The following is a 27,126-nucleotide window of genomic DNA, read 5'->3' on the forward strand; positions in this document are numbered from 1 at the left end:
GCCGCATTTTGATGGGGGCGAAATGCGAAAACGCCCGTGTACTTAGATTAGTGTGCACGTTAAAGAACTCCAGGTGGTCGAAACTTGCCGAGTCCTCTACTACGGCGTGCCTCATGATCAGAAAGTGGTTTTGGCACGTAAAACCCCTCAATTATGTATTTGAGACGCCGAAAGACCGCAATATCTGCGTTTGGTATCACTGGTAACTTAAGCTACACCGTCCTTGGCAGAACGAGGTTGCCAATGCGGACCCGCGTATACACAACTTGATAGGGATCAGTATGATAGCTATACACGGCATCGTCGCTGTGATGGCCACTTGCGGACGGCACTTTCATGCAAGTTTTGCGACTCTGTTCGTTCACCGCATCCACGTAAGGCCGGTTCGTCGGGTACTAATGGGCATGTAATCTGCTTCGGGCGATGACCATCCCAGAGCGAACAAGTTAGGTGCCCGTATTGATAGCGGAAGATTAAGTTCTTTGTACGATTAATTGTCGGCGAAAAACATCAAACAGGGAGCACGCTCCAGTTCCTGTATAGTATAAAGAAGATATCACCAGAACCATCAGCGATGCACGACAGAAGCGGCAAACTGGGATCCCACGCACACGTCAGACAGACACGGTAATCGCGCAGGGGGAAAGGGCGGTGCCAGTCAAACGACACGCGGCGCACCGCCGAACGACACCGGTTCTCGGTGCTACCTTTCCCCGGTGGCCGGCTTTCCCGCTCTCTCCACAAATCTGCGTCGCGCCGCAAAGCCAGCCACGAGCCAACCGACCCACGCCGGGGCCAGTCAGAGTAGCAGCGACCGGCTGGACGGTCGGGCAGGTGTGTTCTCGCGCTTTCCCCTCCACCGCGAGCCTACGCGTGCGCAGACGCCGACCGAGACAGACACCGCAGCAGCAGACGAGACGCTGCGCTTTACCGACCGAACGACGACGAACGCGGCGTGTTTCGTCTGCGAAGCCAGTGGCGTCTGCTTCCAGCTGGGGTTATCCTGAAGAAGGTGTGTGGCCACGTGTTAATCATCTTTTCAATCACATTTGCGCTGCTGAAACGCTGAAAAAGGGCCTCTTCGTCGTCGACTACGCTGCTTAGTTGCGTTCGTTCGGGTGCGTGTGCGTGTGTTCGAGAAGCGAACGGCTGGAGGCTTCGCTCGTCCACCAGGGCTGTGCGGTCGCCAGGCTTTCTAAAGAACCAAACCACCGGTCCACGAAAGGTAGGCAAGCGCTATTTTAAGGAGGCGTAGGTGGTTGCCGCTTCCCGGCCCACCGAGTAGTACACGTGCGATCAAAAGTATTAGGACCAGGTATTGTGGAAATCTACCAAATTTCTTGGCAACTGGAACGGACGAATCCACTGCGATATGTGCAATGTCAATTGTGGCACGCAGTTTTCCGTCTTGTATATACCCAGGCACCGAGGATTTTTTTTTTCCAGCAGACCTTCTGGTCCACATGAGATCATGAGTGTATATGGCTAACATTTGATAACGTGATGCTAACAGCATTGCTGGCGATGTTATTGCGTGATCCCAAAACTGGTGTTCTGCAATAAGTTTTGTAGCGAGAGTACATTCCCACTCGTTCGCCACTCCATCGCGTGCGCTTCCAAATACCGCGTAGTACGAACAGCTGTTCACGTGGGAAGTCACCGATTCATTCTCTCGCCGACCCACTTTGCGGCTGGATCACGCACGTGCGCGCGTTCCATCCGCCCGCCCCCAGATATTTCTGTCAACACGTCAGCTCACTGTCGCATTAGGGATTGCGCAATAGCACCACACGTCATGCGGCCGTCCGTAAACGCGCACTTAGGGACCGATAGCCAGGACAGATAACAAGAAGAAAGCAGCTGGCGACAGAGACAATAGGCGGAACGAAGCCTAGTGCGTCGCTTATCTACGGGCTAATAGCTCTCGGCGATCTCTAACGACGGCTGCCCTTGAAATTATCTCCGGAAACGGTGCGCCGGGCAAAATTTGGCAGAATACCGGCTAGGTAAATTGAAGGACGGAAAGCAGACCTTTGATCCTTACAATTAGAATTAAAATTAGTCGTAGCCCCAAAAAAGCACGCGTACTAAAATCGGGTGAAAAATAGGAAAGCTTGTCTGTTTACTCCGATGTGTGGACGCTTTACTAAACATCCGCAGCCTTTGTTCTGTAGGGGCCTTCTGAACAGGCATTCTGCTCCATATAGCCGCAGAAAGTATAATGTGCGCCAGAAAAAAGAAATTGTGGCGTTTAATGTACCGGAACCGCAACACTGGGTTATGACGGTCGTCGCATGGTGGCGGGCTGCGGATTAATTTTGATCAACCGTCTCGATGTGCGGTACCCGAGCGTTTCTGCGTTCCGCCCACATCATGATGCATCACACCAGCGACCTCGTGATCAACACTGCAACGCTACAGCCACATAGTAGTCAGCTATGCAGCCTATTGATGAAACGTAACGGCGGCCGAAATTTGGGTTAGCATCCAGCTGTTGGTTTACGAGTTCGTGTCGCCGCTGCGGCAGATAGGGCTGTCGAACGATTGGTCCGAAAAATCGCTCGGCGACTGTACTTGTATTCACTCGAAATAAGTCCTCCCCCTAAACCACAGGCTCGAACGAAAAGTCCCGAGATCATTGGTTTCAATACGACTATCGTAAACAAGCTCCCAAAATCGGGCACTTTACGATAGAATCGTAGACGTTTGGCAAGTATATGCGCCGAAAGTCACAGAAACCCAAACCAAGTGATACGTCGTCGAGCGACTCCTGATGCCGCTACTTAACCGAAGCGAGCTAGAACTGGACGGTTTCCCAAAGCAACGATATACATTTTACTTCTCATTGTTGTACTGAAATTCAGTTCTGTGTTAGCTGCGCAGGACGCGGACAGAGAAAACGAACTAATTGCGACAGAGGTATGGAGCACTGAGCGAGCCAAGTCTACATGCTCGGCGAACTGCTTCCGTACAGATCGAATAATTATCCAGCAAAGCATGTACAGAAGAAAAAAAAAAGTATACGAATAGGCATCGACATATTAAATTACATTGATTAACTTCGTTGATATTAAGGATGCAGGGAAACTTCACCGACGAGCAAAGAGATTGTCAGTGAAATCTTGGAACAATGCTGTAACAGAACTATACATCACTAATCAGCCATAGATGTTTACTGTACCGCCATTACGTACCTTAAACCAAGCTTTTTTTTTTAATGTATGGATGTTTAGTTTATGTGCAAGAAAGAAAGAAATGGGGAGATGGACTCGGGCTCCTTGGCAGCTTCCGGTTCCGTTGCTGGGCTCAGGAGGGATCGTGTTTCGTGTGGTAGCCATCACAGAAGGCGAGTGACGTCGAACGCGAAGTATAACATGCGCCTGAATCTACTCTCCTCGATAAACCGGACCGCGATGTTTGTTCTCTCGGTTTACGAAGGTTCCGTTACGAAAGGCGCTGGCGCACTGTTGTTTCGGTGTGCATGCGTGGGTCTTCGATGCTGGACGACTGAAAGTGGTGTAAGCGACGGGTCGTGAGGCCGGGAGAGTTTCGTAGCACTTCCTGAGGCAGGGTTGGCCGGCGCGATGAGATGTCTGGAGTCAGTGTGGATCCGGTCTTCTAGCACTCGCCAGACTTTAGTATAGTTTCGGAAAGCGGGTCCTGGTTGGAAGGTGTAGTACCCACACGAAAAACGAGTGCGCTGGGCGAAGCTGTTATTCACGGCCGAAATATATATAAAAAAAAAAAAACAATAACAGCCGTCATTAATACTTCTCCTGGTGGCATGCGTGCGTGTCAATGTTGTGTGTCGCAAGCAGATGCGTTGCTCTGCGCATACGTCCTGAATCGTTTTTTTCAGCTGACGTATAAAATAATGTCAACTTATGTCGGTTTTGTGATACGCGCTTTTGAGCCCGTCCTTGCGATTGCTATTTACAGCAGCAACCACACGATTAGGGCGAGCTAGTTCGTCTTGCATATAACTTGAAGAGCCCGAAGGCGCGATTATTTTGTACCACGAGAGGGCCCCGCGGACGCTTCGAAAACAGCCGCTGCAGAAGTGGAAACACCGCGTTCGCGAAAGGAAAATCCACGTCCGCGCTTGTTTGTATCCGTAGTGCCTGTCGCGCCTGTAATTTTTTTTTTTGTCTGCATCCATCGGGGCCGCTGGCAAATTACCGGCGCTGATACCTCACGCGACTCTGCATGAAGCAAAACGATCAGAGCGGCCTACAACGCGAGGGCAGAGAGGCGTTCCCCAAGGCGTCGCGTGAGCTCGGCGGACGCGGAAAACCGCGTTGCCATGACCGCCGATCGCAGTAGAGACAACATGCGCGGCTGATCCGGGCATAGTTTCCTATACACAAATTGCTAGAGGGAACCTTGGTGCTGCGGTCATTGATCTGCCGTGGGAATGATTGTTAGTTCGTCGATTTGTCTAACCTTTTAGCCGGTGTATACCCTCAGGCGGTCTCGTGGCGCTATTTATTACTTTCTAAATTTCGGGCAACGACACTCTTCTATAATCCAACGAAAGCAATAAGTGTCTGCGCACATTCCTAGTTGCTGGCGAAATGTGGCGTTCGTGACGCGATATATTTTGTTGGAAGCTGTTCCTTTGAGAAGCCGCAAAGTCCTTTGCAGCCAGAAGGACGAAGTCTAGGCTAACGCACGTACAGCCCAAGCTTGTGGTAATGAAGTTTAAAACGGACGCGATGATACCTTCGTTATATCAGATATTCATCGTAAAAATATATTCGTTACACGCTGATATCGGTGGCAAACACTTTACCTACCCGCCGTGGTTGCTCAGTGGCTATCGTGTTGGGCTGCTGAGCACGAGGTCGCGGGATCGAGTCCCGGCCACGGCGGCCGCATTTCGATGGGGGCGAAATGCGAAAACACCCGTGTACTTAGATTTAGGTGCACGTTAAAGAACCTCAGGTGGTCGAAATTTCCGGAGTCCTCCACTACGGCGTGCCTCATAATCAGAAAGTGGTTTTGGCACGTAAAACCCCACAATTAAATTTTTTGTAACACTTTACCGTTATTTCCTGGTATCGGATAATCTTATCAGTGTTCGTTACGTCGAGGCTGAACTGTACTACCGGTCACTTCCATGCGGGCTTAACCACCGTAGCACTTCCCACGGATAATAGCACCACAAGTTTCCCGTAGCAAATTTTGCGGGAAATTTCGAATCGTGGCACTCGCTCTGGATGCATAGCCATTTCACACGTGTAATTTCGCAATGAATTAACCATGTCAAAAATCTGGAGCTATATATATATATATATATATATATATATATACACACACACACACAATCCTTAAGCTGGGTTAATTTTTTATAGGCTGTTTCCAAAGTAAAAATGCTTACTTAAGACTACGTAAACTTAACGAAAATCTTACATAACGGACATTCCGTGCATACCAATCTGTATGTTACACTTCAAGCAGTTTTAAACTATTATTATTATTATTACCACTACTATTATTACTATTGCGTTGACAGTACGGCGAGCTCGGCGAGCTGGGTCAAAGGTGCCTTTGGCTGGATCAAGGTATACTCCCACGCTTTCTCTTCCGCTTCCCCACTTTTCGCGTCTGCCCACACACACGCGTCGCAGCACGCTTGCGCGGCCGCACGGCGCCGGAGAGAACGCGAAGCCACGGCGGCGGGGAGCTCTCGCCAGCGCCGTGGTCGGTGTCACTCCCCAGGCAGGCGCGCGCGGCGCCAGTCAGTGGGGCAACGGGTCGTCCCACGCTTCAAGGTTGTCGGCGCGAACGCAGCTACGCACCGGGAAAAGAAAAAAAAAAAAAAAACTCCCGGCGCTTTGTGCCGAAAACACTACAAAACATGTATGCACCAAGGAGGTGGCACGTACTAATGGCTCACACGTGAGGTCTTCGCAATGGTCATTGTGCCAATAAAGTCCCTCGGGACTTTCAGGCTGACTCCAACAAAATAGAGAGTTTTAGAATAGGGGCCCCAATGTTTTGGGGCCCCAAAGAGCTTTGCGGGTGTTAGCGTTGGGGCACGCAGGAGTGAAGAGTTTTAGAATAGGGCTTTCCGTTTGCAGATAGCGTCTTGCGCTGACAGCGCCACTACGGCGTCAAAGAAAAACGATTAAAAATAATTAAATAAAATATACCATCTGATGATATGAATAGTAATTTTGACTTGCGTGTATTCGCGTTTAATTACAATTTAGAGGTTATTCTTCAAGCAGCAAACAATTAGTTGTGCTTAGTTTGGAGCAACAAAACCAACTTTACGTGCCTTCACCAGCCAAGCTTAGCCGTGTTAGGCCTACGAGCCATAAAATCCACACTCGAATTCGGAATCAGCGGCGTCTAATGAATCAATCTTCATAACACACGCTAGTTGAGAGAAAGCGATAACTGCAGTCACTTCTCCCAGCTTGCGAACTTCTCGCATTACCGCGAATCGAACCCAGTTTGGTGCTAGATTAGAGCCGTCGCTTCGATGGGTGCCGCCATGTTTGTTGACGCAAAGCTTTTGGGAACGCTATTTGAGCTCCCGCTAAATCGGTGAAATAGCGTTCCCAACGCAAAACCCAAACGCAGTTTGCGTCTCGCGCATGCGCAGTTGCTTCGACGCTATTTCTTTGGGGCCCCTAAACGTTTGGGGCCCCTATTCTAAAACTCTCTAATAACTGAATTTTATTAGCGCTCCTGAAGAAGGAGCCGAATGGGCTCCGAAACGTCGGGCTAATAAAATTCAGTTATTTTGTCGGAGTCAGCCTGAAAGTCCTAATCAATTTCCCAATCAGACAGGCAATTCTGTGGAAATGTTTAGCCATGAAGTCCCTGTATACGCTTTTGTTTAATTTCTTTTTTCAAAGCTAAGTATCCAAATCTTTTGAAGTACCACCGACGCACCCTATATTCGTCGGCACTGTATTCTCCCGGAAGCAGTTTCCGTCCGCCATGTTGTTCGAAACGTGGTCCGACGCTGTTGACAACGAAGTGCACGGCCAGGATAGGAGCATGTTTCGGATACAGATCGCCGAAGTGATGTCGCCAGATCGGACACGAACCGTGGACCTCCCAGACAACCGCTAAAAAAATCTGTCCGCAGTCATAGCAGTAAAATTCTGCGCTTCTCCCGCTCGAGCTCTATTTTTTTTTTTTTTTTCTTGCACCGTGTTATACCAGGTGGATTATCTTCATGGTAACAGAGTTCTTAAAAATCACTTGCAGCACTTAGGATAATTCTACATAGAGTCGCAATAGTTGAATACACCGCTTACACTGGAAATGAATACGCATAATTTAGAAACATAATTTAACCAATTAGTCTCGACTAATTGCTTTAACACTCACATTACCCGCCGCGGTTACTTGGTGGCTATGGTGTTGGGCTGCTAAGCGCGGGGTCGCGGATTCGAATCGCGGCCAAGGCGGCCGCATTTCGGTGGGGACGAAATGTGAAAACACCCATGTACTTGTTTGGTCCAAATTATTCCGCAATCCGCCACTACGACGTGCCTTGTAATCAGAGCGTGGTTTCGGCACATAAAACCCCATAGTTTATTTCATCTTTAGCAAGCATCTTGCAGTACACGAATTGAAGCCACTGATTTTACAAGGCACATCAACTTCAAATTAATTTTGAAGCTAGCGTCAGTTTTGACATAAGCGCAATCAAAGTTGTAAAAATGCAGTGTTGTTGTTCTTACTTTTTTTTACAAAACTTCTTTTTATACATTCCGGCTCGAAATTACTGCTACACCAACGCATTCGATAGCAAGATTTCGCAATGTGCATCTCAAAACTCGTGTCATCTTCAGAGAAAGAGAGAGAACGGCGAAGGTAGGACAAGGAAGTTAAGCCGAGAATATCTACGGTTGGCTACCTTGTACCAGGGGAGGGGAAAAGGAATGCGATAGATGAGAAAAAACAATACAAAACAAAAAGAAAAAAACCAGTCGCACGAATTACCGAACAGTCGCTCTCAAAATTCGTTGAAAATGGATATGGCTTTAAAGGTCAGCGGCTACAATTCATCGATTGCAACGTGTTGCGTGATGTAAATATATAGTTTAAAAGTTAAAAAAATGTGAAACAATCAAATGTTCACTTTTATTTTTACAAATGTCTGCCTCTAAGGATAATTTAGCTCAATAAGGTAGAATTGTGCAAGACGTCACGGGCTATATTTAAAAATCACATGGACAGCTCGAATATGTGTACTGCGCCGCTCTGCGCATGTGAGAAAGAAAATGGCGGATGAAATTGGCTGCGAGGAGGGTGGAGGGGTTAGTGGACGAGCGCCGGTGAGATTCCGCCCTTTGATCGAACTTAATCTGGTGGCAAGCCTCCACCAAGTAAATTTTGAAGTCGCTCGTACTGTCATACGGGAAGGTTATGCGCAGAAGTGTACGTATGGTAGGCAGTACCCATTCTGGACGGTGACTATAGGCTACTCGCCTAAGCGTCTAGCTGAGCTAGAAATCTCGACAGGCAACGCAAAGCTTATCATGGCGGATGATACGGGGCCGGCAACGCACGGGCGGGCGTTTGCACACGGCGCGTGTGGGTCGTGATGGCTTACGAGTCTTGCCCTAATGGACAGCTGAGCAGTGAGTGATCTCTGAACAAATGGGAAAGTGACGCGAGAGCGTGCGGACTCCGGAGGACGCACAAACGTGGAGATTAGCCGCAGTCGCCAAAGGGCGATAAGTTTAACGGTAACTCCCTTATGGCAATTGATTTTTATTTGACGAGTTGTAGCCACACTACGCTTTTCTTAGGGGTGGGGGGGGGCTATCAAGTGTGCATATTATCTCACCACAAATCGTCTCGTGGCGTCATTTCCAGCGCATAGTATAAGATTACGTATAATGCGGCCGTCGCTAGATCTGTGTATACGCCCAATGATCGGCTTGGAAGCAAATTCGAAGTCAGGTGCGGCGCGAGCAGACGAACGCACGCGTGTTCATCCTCCCTTGCGCTGGTTTCTCTGCCGCTGAGCTGCTTACATGAGCGTCTCGGGAAACTGCCCACCCAACAAGTAAGGCGAACGCTGTGAAACAGCGGTGTGGATGGCAAGGTCAAATCGCTCCGCTCCGAGAGCTGAACAATGGAGGGGTACAGCGGAGAAGCGTTTCGTTTCGCTGTCAGCGAGAAAGCCCGCGTGCGTTTCCGCGCGCGGGGAAGGTGCGTGCAACGCCAAGGTCATTGCACGAATGCCCGCCACAACAAAAGCTGCAGCATGACAGCGCGTTGTTTGCATTCCACCTGTTGTGTACCTCGTCGACGGCTTCATTCGCTTCACAGCGTGTGGACCTTGCAGGCAAGACAAGGAATCGCCAACGACTCGGCTTGAAGCGTGGATAATCGGCCAGTGCACCGAAGGCGCCGCGCCCGCAGGTCGTCAGACGGCGCAGCGGTCTCTATGCGCCCGTACGAGATTCGCTTGCTTTTGAGTGGCAGCGTGAATGGCGTCAGGAGGGAAACCGGAGGGGCCTGTCTGTATCGGAACTCAAGACTGAAGGATTCGACACAAAGATCTGCGAGACCCAAGTGCCCGCGCTTTTCCAATGAGGAGGCCCCCTTCGCGGATGTGTCTAAAGAGTGAGACGACTGCTTGGCCAAGCACAAGTGGTGTGCGAACCGAATACCCAGCACACAATGCGAGCCAGAGCAGGGAGAGAAAGAAGCTACAAAGCGAGACGTCACGAAGATGCCCCGCCGCTTTCATCACCTTCCGTGCGGGGGAGAAAAAAAAAGCTTTCGGCAGGCTTTAATGGCATTTGGATTTTCTTTGAGGGCAACCTTAATACACGTGGAAGTGTTGCCAAGTAACTTCTTGCCAAATATTATTGTTGAGAAATGCGGACAACGAGAGGCAGAGCAGTGTGATCAATATTTTCACTAACGTGAACTGACGCGAGCGGGCGAAGCCCAAGTCAGACCGGCACCACCGCGCTTACACCCATTTAGTCAAGCGAGTTGAAAAGACCCACCGCTCGCAGTGGAGCCGACTCAATCCGGGTCCGGCCAGGGCTGGACACGCCAGTTTCTGTGAACCGTATGATCGCCATTGTGGCACGACAAGTCGACTCATCCGGACTTTACTTTCGCCAGGGTTCATGTGAACGTATTGATGTCGCCTCATGTTGTCCGTGTTATGCATCTTTATTTGCAAAAGTTGACAATGGCCGCCGATGGCGAGCGACATTCCGCTTCTGCGGCGACGATCGCTCCGAGACAGCGCCAGGTGTAGCGCGCGTCGTCTGTTGACCGATGGCACTACTGATAAGGCATGCGGCGAGCGCATCAAAACAAAGCGCTGTACGAGCGGAGGCCTGTTTGCGGCGGTTGCCCGGAATCGCGCCCACGCGTCACCCGCGCGCTGCCTCGTGTTCTCTCGATTAGCGAGGCAGTCGTACCACACTTCGCTCGTTTGTAACGCGTCGAACGAGACATTGTCCGCGCCAGCCAATCTATCACGAAACGCAAACGCGTATACAGCTGCACTCAAATTTCGCATTATAGGAAGTGTCGTGATCATCGGTGATTTTATTTTGTGTTTTTGCATTGCTATCTGGCATATTATGACTACAACTTGTGAGCTTAATGTCACAACAAATCACGATTTGTGCACCTTTGTGGTTACACTGTGCTACGGTATATACGCTTTGGTCGGTGAATTCTGTTTAGGTCGCTTTCTCGACCCTGAGGGGGAGAGATATGAACCAACACGCATTTCAAAGTGTTAGGCGTCATTTAAGCAAACCTTCTGATGGGTAAGCGAGGTAATCCTTAAGGCGACGGCATCGTTCAGCGATGTTTCTTTTTTCATGAAGCCGACGTAAGTGGTTGCCAGTGGCGCGCCTTTAAACATTAGCGTTCACATATGGTCGAGCTGATTGACCATCGTGTCAGGCTGAGCCCGACGCGGTTATGCAGGATGCGCTGCGAGTAAACGCATACGGGTCCGTCAGCCGTTCAGCAGAAAGCAAGTAAAAGACGCACTGTTATATCGTCTCGACACAGTCTGCCAGTTTAGATTTCAGCCCGACGAGAACAAGCTATAGCGCAAAAGGATGCAGGGTTGGGATGTCTCAGCCCGACTTCCGATTCGACCAGCTGGAAACGTGTCTGTGTGAAAAGGCCTTGGCGTTTTGGCTTATAAGCGACGTTGTCGGCCATGATTTTCGTTCGTCCGGCGTCCGCGATCTGCCAGACTGAACGAGGCATAAGGTGGCGCGTTGACACTGAGACATTCGGCGTCTGGAGCGGCGCGGAAACCAGTTCAGCGGCGACGAGATCCGCCGGAATGGCCCATTCCGCGCCGATCGCTCCCGGACCTATTCTTGCGGCAGCTGCCGCCGGATTCCCTCACCGCGAACCAATCGGAGCGCGTCCCAGCATTCGAAAGATGGCGGCCAAGCTCGACGCGCTCGTCATATCGCAGTCTTCGAACGCGTCGCGACATCGGAAATGCTCATCGAATTGGTGCGTAACCGCCCCGTCCTTTTCGACAAGTACCACGCGAAGCACAAGGACCAAGCGATCTGGCAAGGTGACGTAACCAAGCTACGCGCGCCCTTGCAAAGCAGGACGAACCCACCAACGCCGGTGGCGTCGTCTCTTCGGCGAATGCTTCTGCGTGTCACGCATCGCCAGGTAGGTGCGGATCTATAACCGCACTGCGAATGAGACGCGCGTAGCAAGGCTTCTGTGACCGCAGTACTTGCGTAGCTTCCGCAACGTTGCCACATGTGCCTGAAAGGCTGTAGGCTTCGAGAACTTCTCCCGAACCAACACTGCCCATGATACGAGAAAGGGCTTTGACATCAATGATACCACGATGACGTAGTGGCGCAAAATTCAATACAGCGAAATCAGGCCTTCATTCACTATACAACGAACCCTCTTCCGCCAAATGAATTAAAAAATTTTGTCAAGGTTTACTTTAGCATTCTACATTCAGTGACTGTCGCTTGTTAGTGTACCGCTAATAGGGCAAGAAAAACCCGCTAGCACGCACCACATGTGTAGAGGTACGGCGGAGTTAAAAGAAACACCTAAAAGAACCCAGAGGCTTTTGGCCACAGGCTGCTGTTTGAGAGAGACGCTTAAGCACGGAAAGGAAAAAGAAAAGAATATAACGATGCGTGTCCGAGAACAAAAAAGCGGGGGGAAAAACGCCCAACACTAGCACGCTCGCTACATCGCAAACCGGATGCCCGCACCCCGAGGGACGTGCCTAGCTGCTTCCGGTCGCGCATTAGGTGCGCGGGTGCGGGACCACCAATGCGGCGCGGAAGAAGACGAAAAACAATGCAAGCAACCATAGGCTTTTGAAACTCATAACATCAGGGGGTGGGTGGGAGGCAAGGAAGGCCGTCATTCGCCACTCGGGCACGTTCGGTGGGCGTCGACGCCCGCATACACAAGTTGTCTATATAGTGCACGCATATACGGTGCCCCACGTAACTTGAGCCAAACTTTTAAAATATGCAAATGCCGCGTAGCTGGAGAGCTAGAACCAAGGTAATGTTGCTCAGATTAATTTCTGCATTCCGACTAATTATGTAATTAGTCTTGATGAATCAACTTCTCAAATATTCTAAATAGATGAAGTATCAATGAGAAAAATTGTAGAGCAACATGAAAAACTCCCAATACAGATTTTTGTTGCTCAATACGCGCTACTCAAGTGTTTTTCGAAACATGAAAGAGGCCTGCGAATAGACGAAAAAAAATTTCCGCGCGACAGGCCGCTCGAGGCACTTTGCGTGTGTTCGCGGACTTCTCTCAACCGTCATTCAACGGGACCTGCCTGAAAGCTTAATGGAGTGCTGACAAGGCATTTTCAGCTTGTAATTTGTTTGCGTTACATGGAAGCTCAAACCATATAGACCACAAGAAACTACTGGCGAGCGCCACAGCGCCATAAAAAAATTACAATAACGCTTGTTCTTACCAAATAGTTTTCATTCATGTACCCTGAGGCAGGGCTTTATGACGTCACGATACACTGGTTCCTCCGATCACTGTCGCCTTCACAAGTGAGCGAGCGCACCCAGAATAAACGCATGGAGCGCTTTTACTAGTATATTTTATGAGCAACGTCATCATGCATAGCCATTCCAACATAACGTCAGCAAATATGGCGTCGCAAAGTCGATGCCAGGACCGTCCCTTTCGAGACCAACTTTAGTATGACACTCGAACACGTTTTCCTCACTTTTATACTTCCTATGTGTCATGTCATCCCTCTACATGCTATAGAAGCGTGCAATAGTGTGTCTACGACTTCAATAAATGAGTACTCCTTTAAAGGCATCTTAAAGGTAACGCTAAATCAGTATGTATTATAAAATATTCCTCAAAAAACACCATCTGCGTTCATTTTGCGGTAATAGGCTGATTATCAGGAGACAAAATGAAGGCGAAACTTGCAAATATAGGAATCTCGCACCGAAAGTCCGGCGCCGGTGCGTCAGCATGACGCCATGCTTTTTTCTCGTACTTGGGCCGTCGTGGCTCAGTCAATGTTCTCGAAACTTGCTAAGTTCAGGCTTTGGCTCGTTTAGAATACAATACAGTCCATCCTTATAGATAAAACATTTAACTAGGCCCGAAGAGACACCTCCACAATCTATGACGTCACGACGAGATTGTGGGGGAAACTCAAGGCGGTGTCTCCACCTGCGCTTGGATACTGTTTCTCTCCTGGCTTACCGGGCTGCTGCTGCTTATGACGGTTACCCCGCCGGGATAGGCTATCTAGTGGCCAAGGCATTATGCTGCTGAGCACGAGGTGTCGGGTTCGATCCCTGACTCGGAGGCCGCGATGGCAGCATAAAATGCTCGTGTACTTTGATTTGATTTAGTTGCCTACAAGTTATCTACAACTGTCTTGCGTCGAGAAGTTAGGAGGAAGTTTTAGCTCGGGACGAACTTTTCGAATATGTGCAAAGGTACTTTTGCGAGACAACCGCTAAATCAATTTGGATGAAACGTTTTGCATTGCGAAATTAAATTCTAGCGATTCTAGGAAGCAGAATATCGTCGATTCAGAGCCTAGTGTCATTTTTTTAAGCTCGGAGAACTAGTAAACTTCAGAAAAATTGAAACACAAAGTTTAAAAATCCGTAACGCTGCACCAAAAACAGATGTGTAAGTTCTGTAAACTACACCTATTATAGCATGTAAAGGGGAAAATTTTTACATGTGAATCTACAGTTTACGCGAAACTGTTGCAGTGTTTTCAATCGTTTCGGACAACCTTCATTCGCATTATCACTCGCACTTTTGAGAGTGGTGTATAGTACACCAATTTTGTCCGCTTTATATGTATTCAGATTGCAGAACTGCATTATCGTTTTTTGTTATTATTGCTGAGTAACACAGGCGCAAACTTGGTACTTATGCTGCTTCCTTTTCTTTGTTCTAATTTTGCGATTGTCGACAATTAAAAGAAACTGACTACCTAAACAAAAACATCTGATTCGTACAGTCACTACATCTTACTTTTAAAGGCAACAGACCTCGGCCAACTGGGTGCTGTGTTTGCCGAGAAAAACAATTTTTCAGCTTCCACGTATTTAGACAGGAGCTCTGGAACTAAAGGTTTCTTTTTTTAACGAACGCACGCGCAGTGGTTTAGCTCAGTGCGTCCTCTTGATATTGAGTCTGCCAGAATTCCTGCGATAAGCTACGCTTTCGGAAATGGATGCCAAATAGCGGTGAGCCAATCTCATATGTATGCGGGGCGATGCGCCAGAAGAAAGTGCAGTCCGCAGCTGCTTTTGGTTTGCGCGCACCGCGGGGGCTTGCTTATCTCGCCGGGGCATCACGGTGACGCCACCAGGCTTACGAAACGCGCGTCTTGCCTCGCTCAACACGATGCGCGTCTTGGGGGGAAAAACCGCCACCTGTGTGCGCGTTACGTACGAGGTCGAGCGCAAACGGGAAGTGTTCGACGTACGGTGACATAGAGTCGGTTGATGAGGACACCAGAATGAGTAATCGGCTAGCATTCTTTCTTTTTTGCTTCTACTGACTTCACTGGCGCCTTGCTAGTAAAGCAAGAGCAATATAAAGTTTGATCACGTAAAACTACGCATCGCTCTCAATGAAATTCCGGAGAAATTCCGGAGTTCGCAGCGCGTGTATGAGTAACGAAACAGTACAGTGATGCCACCGTGAGTTACAAAGTCGACCAGACATAAAAGCATTTCAACGAGACACCGGACCTTGCGTCCAGCAACGATACAAATGAAATTTGCCGAGGCAATTGCGGATGTCATCACGATGACGAAGCGAGTTCCTACTTGGTGACGCGATCACTGAACATTTTCAGCATTACCGTCGAGGAAAAGCATAAATTTTGCTCAGCACTGTTCCCACCGAAAGCGCTGACTGCTGCTCCAAGGCTCTGTTAATGCAGGACTGACATGATTTCGAATTTTTCATTTGTTTCCTTTAAGTAAAGGTCATCGAGCTCGAAAGCCTTAAAACATGTATAATATACAGTGGGAAGTCTTCGAGCACCGTGAATAAGCTTGTGTAATAATCTTTATACGAACAACTTTCATTTTTGTTTAGCAGGAGGCGTATGGGTCATGACGCAGAAGGTGGTCACGTGGGAGCAGAACTTCACGACGTTTTGACACTCACTTAGACTCTCTCAGTCGTCTGCTATGACTGTTTTCTGCATCACTTGTGCGAGTAACGGCACTACTGCTATGCTGCTGCTCATAGCACACCACCTTGCGAACCGGAGTGAACGCCGAAACGTCACGATGTTCTGCGTCGTGACGCATATATGTACGCCTCCTGGGCGACGATACCAAAACTGGTCCGTAGAAAAGCTATTGTAGGAACTTATCTACGGATCGCCGAAATTTGCCAGTATATTTATTTGTAGGCTTTCGGGGTCGAAGACGTTCGTTTAAAGCAAGCACAGAGAATTATCGTCAGCAGCATTTGTAAAACGCGAAAAAATTAAATTATGGGGTTTTATGTGCCAAAACCAGGATGTGATTAGGAGGCACGCCGTAGTGGGGGCTCCGGAATAATTCGGAGAATTTTTTTAACGCACACCTATATCTAACTACACGGGTGTTTTCCCATTTCGCCCCATCGCGAAATGAGGCCGCCGTGGCCGGGATTCGTGAACGCAAGAATTTAAACCAGCGCCTGGATCCGTAACAGCCACAACGCTCACTTGCGTAAACAGAGTGGTAGGAACTAAAAGCTGCGAGTCATGTCGCACTGTTTATGCAGGCGGGGAGAGACCGCAACTGCTATAGCTCGTACTGATGGTGTTTTGGGTTAAAACACGATCAAGACGAGCTATAGTGGTTGTTGTTCAAGCTGTGGTTCAAGTAGTATGACAGCGATAACGTATCCCGAGTTGAAACTGTAGTCGTAGAATCGAGCTCCAAGTAACACAGAGCACATAAAATAACAAAAAAAAGGAAGCCCTTTTTTTTTTCATGGCGCGCTGTGTTCAAGTTATTTCATCCCTGCGTCGAAACGGGTGGCGCAACCCACGTAGTACACGTCGCCGTAACTTCCTTTATTTCTATTCACTTTCGCACGTGAGACACCCAGGGATTGAAACTCGTTTGGAAAGCGGTCGCACATCCTGAAGGGAACGGTCTGTTTCTGAACTTCCCAAAGGCAACGGCTCGACGCAGCACAAAAATGCAACACCACACCGTAAACAAGGGTGCGTCACCCGATTCAGAGACGTCTCTTCGCCTGCCGGCGTTTCCTTTTTTGTTTTGTTTCGCCGCGATACATCGAGCGCGTCCACCGCGGCTGAGTTTGTGGCCCTGCGCGGTGCTTCCTCAAAGGAGTCAACGAGCCAAGGCCGCACCATACCGCGAGGTCACCTCCATTACGGGGATGATTTTTCGCGAATGCACATTGCATGCGGGGAAAGAAAGGTAGTGGCTTCAGAACGAGCTACGCCGTAGTCAGTGACAAATTCCGTCGTTTGCACCGGGGCACATTGTTTAGAGAAATTCGGTTGTCCAGTACGCCCCTTGATCATTTGAATTTTCAGACGACTGAAAGCTGGGAAGACAATGTAAAAAAAAAAAGGTTCTTAACATATATCTCTTCACTCGAAGCTTTCATCAGTTCCTGGACGTTCATTAAACAAACAAGCGGGGAAAAAAGTGCAGGAGGTAAAAATAAAATAAAACACGCCGAAAACGAAAAACGCCGACTTGCTCGGGGTACGTTTCCAACACCCCGAGTTCCATAACGCACACCAAAAATAATGTTACCATCGTTAAAATCCTATTTAGGTTCGTGGCATAAACGACCTAGGCATGCCGTTCAGCAGCACGCAGTTACACCAGCGGGCTCAACAAGCCCACATAAAAAAAAAGAACACGAAAGAAGGCAGACGTAGCACGAGCGCTTGTCCTGTGCATTGATAGTACTGCCTTCATCTGAGTGCCTGTTAAAGCCGCAAGTGTAAGCAAACTAGTCCTACAACACGTTCTACCAATTCGTGGTACTCAAAGGGCAGGCGTGCAAACGCAAGTAGAACGAAAATGGACAACACAAAGGTCCTCATATCGTTCCATATATTTGTGTGCGCACGCGGGCACGCCTGCTTTTTCGGTGCAACGGATTTTTACCGACTTGCTTAACTTTCGGTCGTTAAAGAACGTTCGATTAAGTTGCACCTGCAATCACGCACTAGTGAATTTGTAATTTCTATGACACCCACACCAGCAGAAGGGAATCGGAGCCTACCACTTCGCTCTCGCCAGTACAACGCCCACGTATCTACCGAGCAACCGCGACGAAATTACCTTAGGCACGGCATAAAATGAAACGCTATATACGATCGCCGAATAGCAGCTGCACGTGTACACGGGAGATGCGCTTGCAGCGGCATATCGCAGTAAGTCGCAATAACGCCTCCACGTACGTCACGTCACGCACGCTTATCCGCTATATACGCGGGTGAGAAAGCGATTTTACATACGCGACAGGAAACGCCGTGGGAAATCGCGCACGTGCCGGCACGCGCTTTGTACACTCTTAAAAGGCGCCACGCCTGACAGCCCGTGTCCGGGTATCTCGTTGACCACCGTCGGTGAGTGTAGGCGGGCCCGTCCATAGGAGCCATCGACCGCGAAGCGAGTCGGCGAACGAAGCGAGGAGCGGCCGCCGCACGAGCGAAACAGGTATAGTCGAGGTCCATCGCTCTGCTTCCATTTCACGCGCTCACCTGGCTTTAGTGTTCATAGGACAGTGAATATATGTATATATGCGCCCAAGGTGATTGTCGCGATCGTATAGTATTAGACCTTAACGACGACCGTTACACATATATGGACGAAATACCGTGGTGCAACTGTCAAGGATTTCCAGTTTCGAGTGAAAAAAAAAGGAACATAACTAGCGAGATACGAGAACTGGGCGAGTTGGTTTACTCGTATAATTGTAAATCGCGCGGTATACACGTGGGACGAACAGGGCCGGCTACACAGATCGGCATTACCATCTGAAACTTTACTGGAAGCACACAGCATGTGTGTGCAACCCCTGCCTCCTCGCTCGTGCACGTTTCGCGCCCATTTGGGATTATGGAAAACATAACGCTTTTGCAATGAATGAATCGTCGTTTTTAGCACCGATATAGTTCAGCATCCGCACGCTCTGCCCGACTGACAGCGAGAAGCCAGACCATCTCAGCTTTGATACGGACCCAGAAGATGCTAAAGCAGAGGGGGCTGGTGACGACGACCAAGTCGTATACCAATACGGGAGCTGCACCGTCTCCAACGTAGAGCGAAACCATTGGCACATCGAAACGCAAGCCTTAGCTGTTGTGTGAGACATCCAACATTCAAACATCGATGAGCACGTGACACGTTAAAGATACAGACGGGTCAAGCACTGTTAAGTCAAATCAAATCCCTGTCAAATCCCTCCGCTCGAAACTTGACAGAATATAGCGCCTGTGTGAAGGACACTTTATAAGCCCTACTGTTACGGCCCAAGAGGCCAGCCATGTGAATGAACAAACCGCAGCAATAAAATTTGACCGCAATAACATTATGACGTTCCAGCACAACGCGATATCGTTATGTGCACCTTGCGCGGTAGCCCAGGCAAGGATACGCCCGGACCTCTATGGCCTTTTGGAAAGGCGTAAGATCGCGTAGCGAGACCGGTGAAATTTCGCAACGAGATGACCAGGACAACATGCTGCCAGATTGAGTTATACGCTTCTTCGTCTGTGGTTTCGCTATTTTCCGTTGCTGCGCGCAAACCTGCACAAAGTGGCAATATTTTGAAGTTTCTACATGACGCAGATTGTAGTTCTTTCCCTGACGCGCTCTTGTAAACAACAACGCGGTAGGTAACATGTATGCACAGCGCGGCACGCTAGCTAAAAAAGCGACTGTAAGCACAATTGCGAACAATAATTGCCGCAGAAAAGGAACGCAGCTTATGAAGACATGCTGCTTGTCCACTTTAAGTATGCCGGACTACCCCCATTCAGAGGCCTGTTACGTAAAGGCAGTCTTTACGTGCGTCCGAACTGCATGGACGATTCATGTAAGTGTTGGCCCGACAATGGGCCACCACGCACGCACGAGTGGCAATGTTCGACTGCACACTTGGTTCTTTGTTCTAGGGGAGGGGGGCGCAAAATATATCAACAATAGTCTGCTTCTTTCGATCTAATCGTGTTGCCACCACCACATAACAGTAATTTTGTGTATTATATTCACCCAGGCCGCTTGCACGAGCTCGACACCAGCGCCAGCCAAAGAAAGGCAACGCGCGAGCATGATCGCAGTCATGGCGGCCCGAGAACTTCGAGGCAGGTTCGACCTTCGTCTAGCCGCCTTTGTCGCCGTCCTTATGGCCGCGTCCGTGGCGAGCGTGGCGGCCAGGTCCGCTCACGTGACCTCTCACGTGGTGCGCGAGCCGCTGGTCGCTGCGCGCCAGGCGGACGCACCGATCACGGTCGCGGACTCGCCGGCGTCCACGACGACGGAGCTCACCGAAGAGTACGATGACGACGACGGTGACGTCGTCGCGGGAGGCGCTGGCGAAGTCGACGACGACGACGAGGTGGTGCCCTCTTCCACGGAGGACGGAACTTCGTCGCCGACGACGGCCGCGTCGCCCGGAACTTCTGCCGCTCCGACGAGGCCCAGGTGAAGTGTACAGGAAGGATTGTGGTAGCGCGAAACAAACAGTGCAGGCGAAAAAGGCCGATCCAGAGAGAGAATAATATATTTCAACGCATGAATTCGATAGCAGCACTTCCTTAACTGCTGATAAACCTTTGCTTTAGATTATGTTTAATTACAAAGATGGCTTGTATCAAATGTCTATTCTTTTATGCGCGCCATACTAACGCTAGTGTGCTCGGTCAGAGACCTCCGCCAAGCATGTATTGCTTTTCTTCCCGGTCCCCTATTGAAGTTTTATGTAGTTTCAAGCCATAAACAAACTTTATTCAATAAATGAGTGCTCAAGGTCTATTTGTGCAAAGGAAATCGGGCTAAGTGTGGCTTACTGTGGAAGTTTCACATGCGAGACGACGCGCATGACTCCCGTTCCAAATCAAGTTTATTCTCATGCCGCGCATGTAACAGTGTACATACAAAGTTCGGAAACCCCACCGCGAGTGGTAGAGATTAGCAACCCATGCAGTTCAGCTGCAGGGACGATGTAGCAAGCTAAGGTCAGTACAAAAAAACCAACGGTTCTAATAGCTTTGAATTCTGAGTGATTACGTCACAAATGGCCCCACTGTACAAACCAACAACAGGTTCATCTACGCGTGTAGCGCCTTTGAAAGTTCTGACAAAGCCTGCGCTATGTTGCAAGTCCTGCCCCACACGACCCACGTATGTGAAGAAACTTGGTTAAAAGACTCAGAGCTAGTGGCTTCGCATCTGCCATTCACGTTTCAAGAATCGCATTACTCAGACATCGTCTAGTGAACTATTAAAGAAAGAGCGCGATTAGAAGCACTGATTCTAATCTTCATGATACAAAAAAGTGCAGTAATACATCGGTAGAGATTTTCTCATGCGATTGGAAACCTGTCACAACTTCTAGTCAGTCCGACAAGTAGCGCAAATGTAAAACTTCTTTTTTTTTTGCAAATCGTCGGGAAATGCAGGTGTCTTAAGGCAGTGCTTTCTGCAAACATCATTTTACAATTTTCACTGCGCTGTGCCCAATTTTTTTGGCATAACGTTTATGCAACAGCCATTATGTTCTGCGAAGATCACACTGGGTCCGATGTTTTGACAAAAGCGAGGGAAAAGTAGGCTGACCTGCAGGGGAGATCAGTAACAGGCCAAATTAGTTTAGTGCACAGGCTTCCTAAAATACACTGTTTCGTCACCATGAACCACGGATCTGAATGCTTGTGAAAACGCGCAGCAGAAAAGGAAAAAGACAGAGCTTTCAAGCACATCCACATACCAGGCATTCATCCGATCAGCCTATGCTCGATGGTGATAGGATTTGATAAGGGCAAATACCATCCCTTGCCCCTGACAGAAGAATAATGTCCAGGCAAGGGTGAGTGCAGGCTATGAATACTACGGTGCGCGCTCCCACATTATTTTCGAAAGTTGCGCTTCGCGCTTTTTGTTTAAACCTGACTTTGCAACCCCCTGACTGTTTCTTTCTTTTCTTTTTGCTGTCTGTTTGCTCTCGCACAGCCTTTCCAACGCATACCCGCCCGTTCGAGTCTCGACGTCCAAAGCTGAAACAGAATCACCAGCACCCACTAGCACAAGCACTACTACTACAACCACTACAACCACCACGACGACCACAAGGCGTCCCACGACCACTACGCCAACAACTACCACGAGGCGCGCAACTACAGTGGCAGCTCCGCTCCCCGCCGCACCGGCAAGGCCCAGGCTGCCGCCAACGACGTACTCGGCGCCCACCCAGTCCCGGTCGGACAACTCGGCATGCCCGCGCCGCGAGGACATCCACCCGTGCCAGTGCATCGAGCTGCCCAGCAAGATACCCGGCGATGTCGAGACGGTCGCTACGTGCAAGAACATCCGGAACCACCAGGTACGCTTTGCACATTGCCCGCTTAAAAGGACACTAAAGGAAAATATTAAGTCAAGCTAAAGTGATACATAAGTGCTCGAGAATCTCTAAGGCATCAATATTATTGCGAACAGAGCCTTACTAATCGAGAAATTGAGGTAAATGCAGGACATCGTCAAAGATTCCCCCGGGACATTCAAGCACTTGCCTGATGACGAGAGCACTCCTCACTTAAATTCTGTCACTAGTACTCAACCATCTGTTGCAAAAGCATCCATGTATTATGTTATAAGAGGAAATAAAATGCTACTTGTCCACTTCTATTTCAGTCTTTAGAGAAAAGAACTCGCTGAAATTACCCTTGACAATGACGCGGGTAGTCGAAAGGTTTCATTCTTGCTTGACTCTGTGCCGCCGACTCTTTTGCGTTTCACTAGTTTCGTTATCGCGTAGTGCTGCGCTGGTTTTGCTGGCTCGTGAAACTCGCGCAAACTGCAACTAGCACAAAATTCAACTTCCATGTGATGTCGCGGGATGTCAGACGGTCTATGCCACTTGACCAAAAAGCAGCTGCAGCGGTGAATTCACCACTCTGTCTTCGCTTGGTAGTGCTGTCTGTCAGGTGGGCATTTACTTGCCAACAGCAGCAAACGATGGTGATGGCGTATGCAACATGGCACCACTCCCCGGGTTGGGTGGCAGATTTAAATTTCGAAAAAGGCATTTGGACCCTTCAGATGCAATTTTCTCATAAACTAAGTCTTTTCTTGGCACAAGACAAGTGTTGCAAGGTTTCTGCAATGGTATTTAAACAGTCCACGTCAACTTAGTATTGCCATTAGTGTCCCGTTGAAAGGAGCACTCGCACCATGTGAAATGAAGGTGAACACGCGCTTTTAAGCCCTAGAGGGGAAAAAAAGAAAGCGTTGGAGAACGCTAAGAAATTTTCTATAATTCTTGCTTCTATAAAGTGGTTTCGGTATTTAGCAGCTGTACGAGTTGTGGCATCACGGCACACTAGCTTTTCTCCGCTGCTGCAATCATTGCACTTGTCACCCAGCTCAAGAAAGGACGTGCGCAGCACTAGAGTGGCCTTCGTTTATATCTTTATCAACAACGCCATCTTACTGCTACGTGGTGTCAGCAAATTGTGCTGTCATTACATCACAATAACACCGGTCTGGAATTTCTTAGCCATGTTTAGTATCGAATTAAAATACATGCCAGGTTCACAATGTCTGTCAACTTTAATATGAAGTTAATGTATCTTGTAGGTATTGTTCAACCATTTTTACAAGGTGCCATCCTTTCCCATGCTAGATGCCACAGGCAGACTTTTTATAGCATAGAAAATATGGGTCAGTACATCCTACCAATTAAAACATGCAGATGTAAAGAATGCAAGAGAGTTTCAGAATAGAAAAAATGCACTACTTGGTACATGCATCACACCGGAAGACAGTGCCTAAAAACAGCGACGTGGGCGCCATCATCTTGCAACACTGTGGTCGGACAACAAACGGTTGCAAACATGCTTGCAATGCACTATTATTGTCTTCAAATGAGAAAAGATGCAGAACATAACTACATCATAATTATGTTGCTGGTGACAAAATTATGAAAGATAATAAGTACAGCTGTTCATTACAGTGATTGTTCCATATAGTTTGGTTAACCATAATGTGATAAGGGGGGAAGGGGAGCATATCTCCATCAGCGCTGTTGCCTATGTGTGCTGCAACTCTAACACTTGCACTAGTACATCCTGTGTTTTCCGGAGATGTCCAATGTCGTACCTGACAGAATGTAGTCCGCACTTTGCGTTAATTACACTGAAGAGCACATGTTTGCCAACAAAGGCCTATGAGCAATTTCCTGTTACGAGACTACTTGACTTGAAACAAAGGAAACAAAATAAATGTTATGTTGGCCTTTATTGGTTCATCACACCTCTAAAATACCAAACAGAAAACATTTTGTACCAGCTACTAGGGGGCTCAGTATTGCCGAAGAAGGATTCAAGCCTGGAAGACAGCTGGCCATGCCATAATATAGTTTGCCCTCTGGTTTTCCCTGTGAAGTAGCGCACTGCGCTAATGTGGCTGCAGCTACAGGTAATCGGGCCACCTAGCTCTGCCATGCTTGACTGTGGTTCCTTTCTCTTGGCACCCATTCCATGATTCTAGACAACTGGTTATCCACCTTGCACATTAGATGGCCTGCCTAGCTCAGTTTCTTTCCCCCTTTTAATGTCAACTTGAACATTCACTACCACTGTTCAATCTCTAACCCACACCAATTTCAGCTCAAAAGAAATGGTAATTCATAAATTCATGGAGACAATCTGATACTTTGTACTTTTTCACTCGAGTTCGAGAAGTGACCCAGATGTGTGAAAATGGCATGAAGTCCATAACATCACTTTGACAATGACAACCCCGAGATTATGGTGCAAGATTTGAAAATGAAAACTGGCCTTCGTTAGAGCATTTTACCATTCCAAGATATGTGCCAAGAAACCGTCACCTGTTGGAAAGTGCACCACATATGTCGTTTAGGACTAGACAACACTCCGTGTAGAGCACCACAACGGTTTGCATCTGCGGCTAAAGAACCATGTGTGCAAAGCTAAAGGTTGAATCACCAAAATAGAAAATATTGTCATCCAGGCGTAAGTAAGACAACGTAATATAGCTCCTTGTGGCGCAGGTAGGTTCACATTCATGGAAAAGATTAATGAGCCCTAACTGAAGAGATAGGCTTGTAAATGCTCATGTTTGTCTTTTCTATGTTTTTCTAATCATGTTGTTTTGATTTCAGGCTCATTATTATTTCCACTTGTAAGTAGTATGAAGCTATAACTCCCTCCTCCTAATGGTTTTCTTGCAGAACTGATTTGAAAGATTTTATTTTTAAAAGATTGCAAGCAATGTTACAAACAGATTATATCGTAATATGAGGTCCCATGGTTTCAAGAAGCATAGGCATCTTGCAGATTAAAAGAAAAGGAAAATGAGAACTAAACGCTTTGGCATTATAAGGTTTGCAAAGACGTTATTGCAAGTGATATTGGCATAAGATCTGGTTCGCTCGTCAAATGTAGACAAGATGTATTGCAATGTTGGACCCTTTTCTTGAATGTACAGGTGCTCAGCGATGCCCTCAAGGGATTCCAACACTACCGGATCAATTTCTTTGTGCTCGATAGCTGCAAGCTGCTCCCGTTCCCCAATGGCCTCTTTCACAATGTCGACGTTGAATGGATGGAAGTCCTCAACTCAACCGTGCAGTTTCAAAAGAACTTCTTTACCTGCTCCAAGGACTGCCTCTGAACTGTGTGCCAGACAGCTGTGTGGTGCCGAGTCACAAACAATTTGCGCCAGTGAACAAAGAGACCGTTTGCACAGCAAAGTTGGACAATGACTTGCACGGTCTCGGGAGGAAATGTGCGGGAAATAGAGGTCTCGGAACTCCAGCAAACAAGCCAATGTCTTGTGCTTTTTGGGCATGAAGTGCAAGTCGCACGGGAAAATTGTGCTTCCTGCAGACCAGCATTTCTTTTATGAGGCGTGAAAAGCCAGGAATTTCAATCCAACCATGTTTTGTACAATAGCTTAGCAAGCCAGCAAGGGTTTTTTTCTTTGTAAAATATTCAGCATATGCCGAGTGGTTATGTTTTACATTTCCTTTTTTTAAATATAAATGTACTTACACGTGCAACCTCTGCTGATGAAATCAGATTTTACTCAAGTTTATGGGACAGTGGTAGGCATTCACTGCAAATGTTTTCCGTCCATAGATAACTTGCACAATAGGCAGTATGTGATGAGGCGGTGCCTTAAGCGTTTATATTGTGATGTAGATATGAGGCTCCCATGTTGGAGAACTTGCCCAATAGCCTTCCTGGTCGCTCATCTTTCAAGTGTGGAGTGAGTGTTCTGTGTAGCCCAAGTTGAACACCCACAACTCTCAGCATGGTGACCAAGAAAAAGAAAACCTGATACTTTGGTGTTAATTTTTCAATGTAGGTAAAAAGCTAAGCCCAAACCACTTCAACTACATACTTAAACATTACATCACAAATGAGACAGGTGTAAATACATACTGCAAGTTCAATGCTTCTATTGAGTGCATTTGCAGCACACGTTATGTGGTGAGCCGTCGCCTCAAGAGTGAAGAAACATGACAAGTGTCACTGTAATCTTTCATACCTGTATGTCTCTCGAGCGAGTTACCAGTTTTTTATCATGTGATGTGTTGGAAATATGTTAGAGGTGAACAAATCTCACAAATATCAACATTTATTGTGCAGAGACTGTAAGAGAACTAAAAACCATGAAAGCTTAAACAACATTCATCTAAAGCAAGAGGCTGGCATAATTTCCATGAGACTTGTGTCATCAGAACGTAAAAAATGCCCATTATTTGCTCAAACAGTACAATTTTATCACAATACTTCTTAAAGGTTATGTATTCACATATGCAGAAATACAGTGCTGTAAATAGTATCCTTTCTCTACTGCCTGCTCATCTTTATGGCGAAGTTCATTAAGTCACAGTTATTGTGTTTTCATAGACAATTAAGCCCTACATCACAAGTGTTTGCCAACTTGCCTGGACATCTCACTTCTGGCAGATAGTTACAGAAGCCAATCTGACCATGGAAAATGCTCAACACTACAACCATTGGAACAAGTGTTTCCCAAAGTAATAAAATCAAACCATTGACCATTACGGTGTGCCGAAGCTCATACATGGCCCAAGTCATAGGAATGATCTGCAGTTTTCTGTGTCTTGTATTTATGCATGCAAATGTTGAGTTCAACCGAGTGGCATTACAACTGTGCTCAAGACATCCATTAAAGTTTTGTCATTGTTAAGAAAGGTCTCAAGCACTCGCCTTTCTTCTTTATTAACTGCATTGCAACAGGAACACAACGAACAGAGGGAAAGTGAATACACAGAGCAATGACTCTCGACTGCATTTTACTTGGAAGGTGAAATAAAATATGCATTCAAATAATTCCTTTCATAACTCGATTATGTCGGGTCCTCCAG

At 47.8% G+C, this 27,126-nt stretch overlaps 2 protein-coding genes across 4 annotated transcripts in view; one reads left to right on the top strand and one right to left on the bottom strand.

Moving 5' to 3' along the window:
• Positions 1–27,126, bottom strand: part of LOC126519260 (PIH1 domain-containing protein 1-like) — a 79,145-nt gene that overhangs the window by 18,251 nt on the left and 33,768 nt on the right. The gene's annotated exons all lie outside the window — the stretch shown is intronic.
• On the top strand, positions 775–26,952 carry LOC126519261 (uncharacterized). Of its 3 annotated transcripts, none has more exons than XM_050168879.2 (4): positions 775–1,225; positions 19,765–20,192; positions 21,720–22,089; positions 25,215–26,952. In XM_050168879.2, exons 2-4 carry the CDS (start codon positions 19,819–19,821, stop codon positions 25,398–25,400), a joined length of 930 nt encoding a protein of 309 aa, XP_050024836.1. In that variant the 5' UTR covers positions 775–1,225; positions 19,765–19,818; the 3' UTR covers positions 25,401–26,952. The 3 variants fall into 3 exon arrangements, with proteins under 3 accessions (XP_050024836.1, XP_054921185.1, XP_050024837.1); XM_055065210.2 differs by having other exon boundaries at positions 775–1,012; XM_050168880.3 differs by lacking the exon at positions 775–1,225 and adding an exon at positions 18,091–18,203.

Source organism: Dermacentor andersoni, chromosome 10 (genome assembly GCF_023375885.2).
Source record: "Dermacentor andersoni chromosome 10, qqDerAnde1_hic_scaffold, whole genome shotgun sequence".
Lineage (NCBI taxonomy): Eukaryota > Metazoa > Arthropoda > Arachnida > Ixodida > Ixodidae > Dermacentor > Dermacentor andersoni.

Bases quoted from the DNA above. Each gene is read 5' to 3' on its own strand.
- LOC126519261 (XM_050168879.2), top strand. From the start codon at position 19,819: ATGATCGCAGTCATGGCGGCCCGAGAACTTCGAGGCAGGTTCGACCTT. The intron at 20,193-21,719 runs GTGAAGTGTACA...GCTCTCGCACAG, and splicing joins GCCGCTCCGACGAGGCCCAG to CCTTTCCAACGCATACCCGC. The intron at 22,090-25,214 runs GTACGCTTTGCA...TTGAATGTACAG, and splicing joins AGAACATCCGGAACCACCAG to GTGCTCAGCGATGCCCTCAA.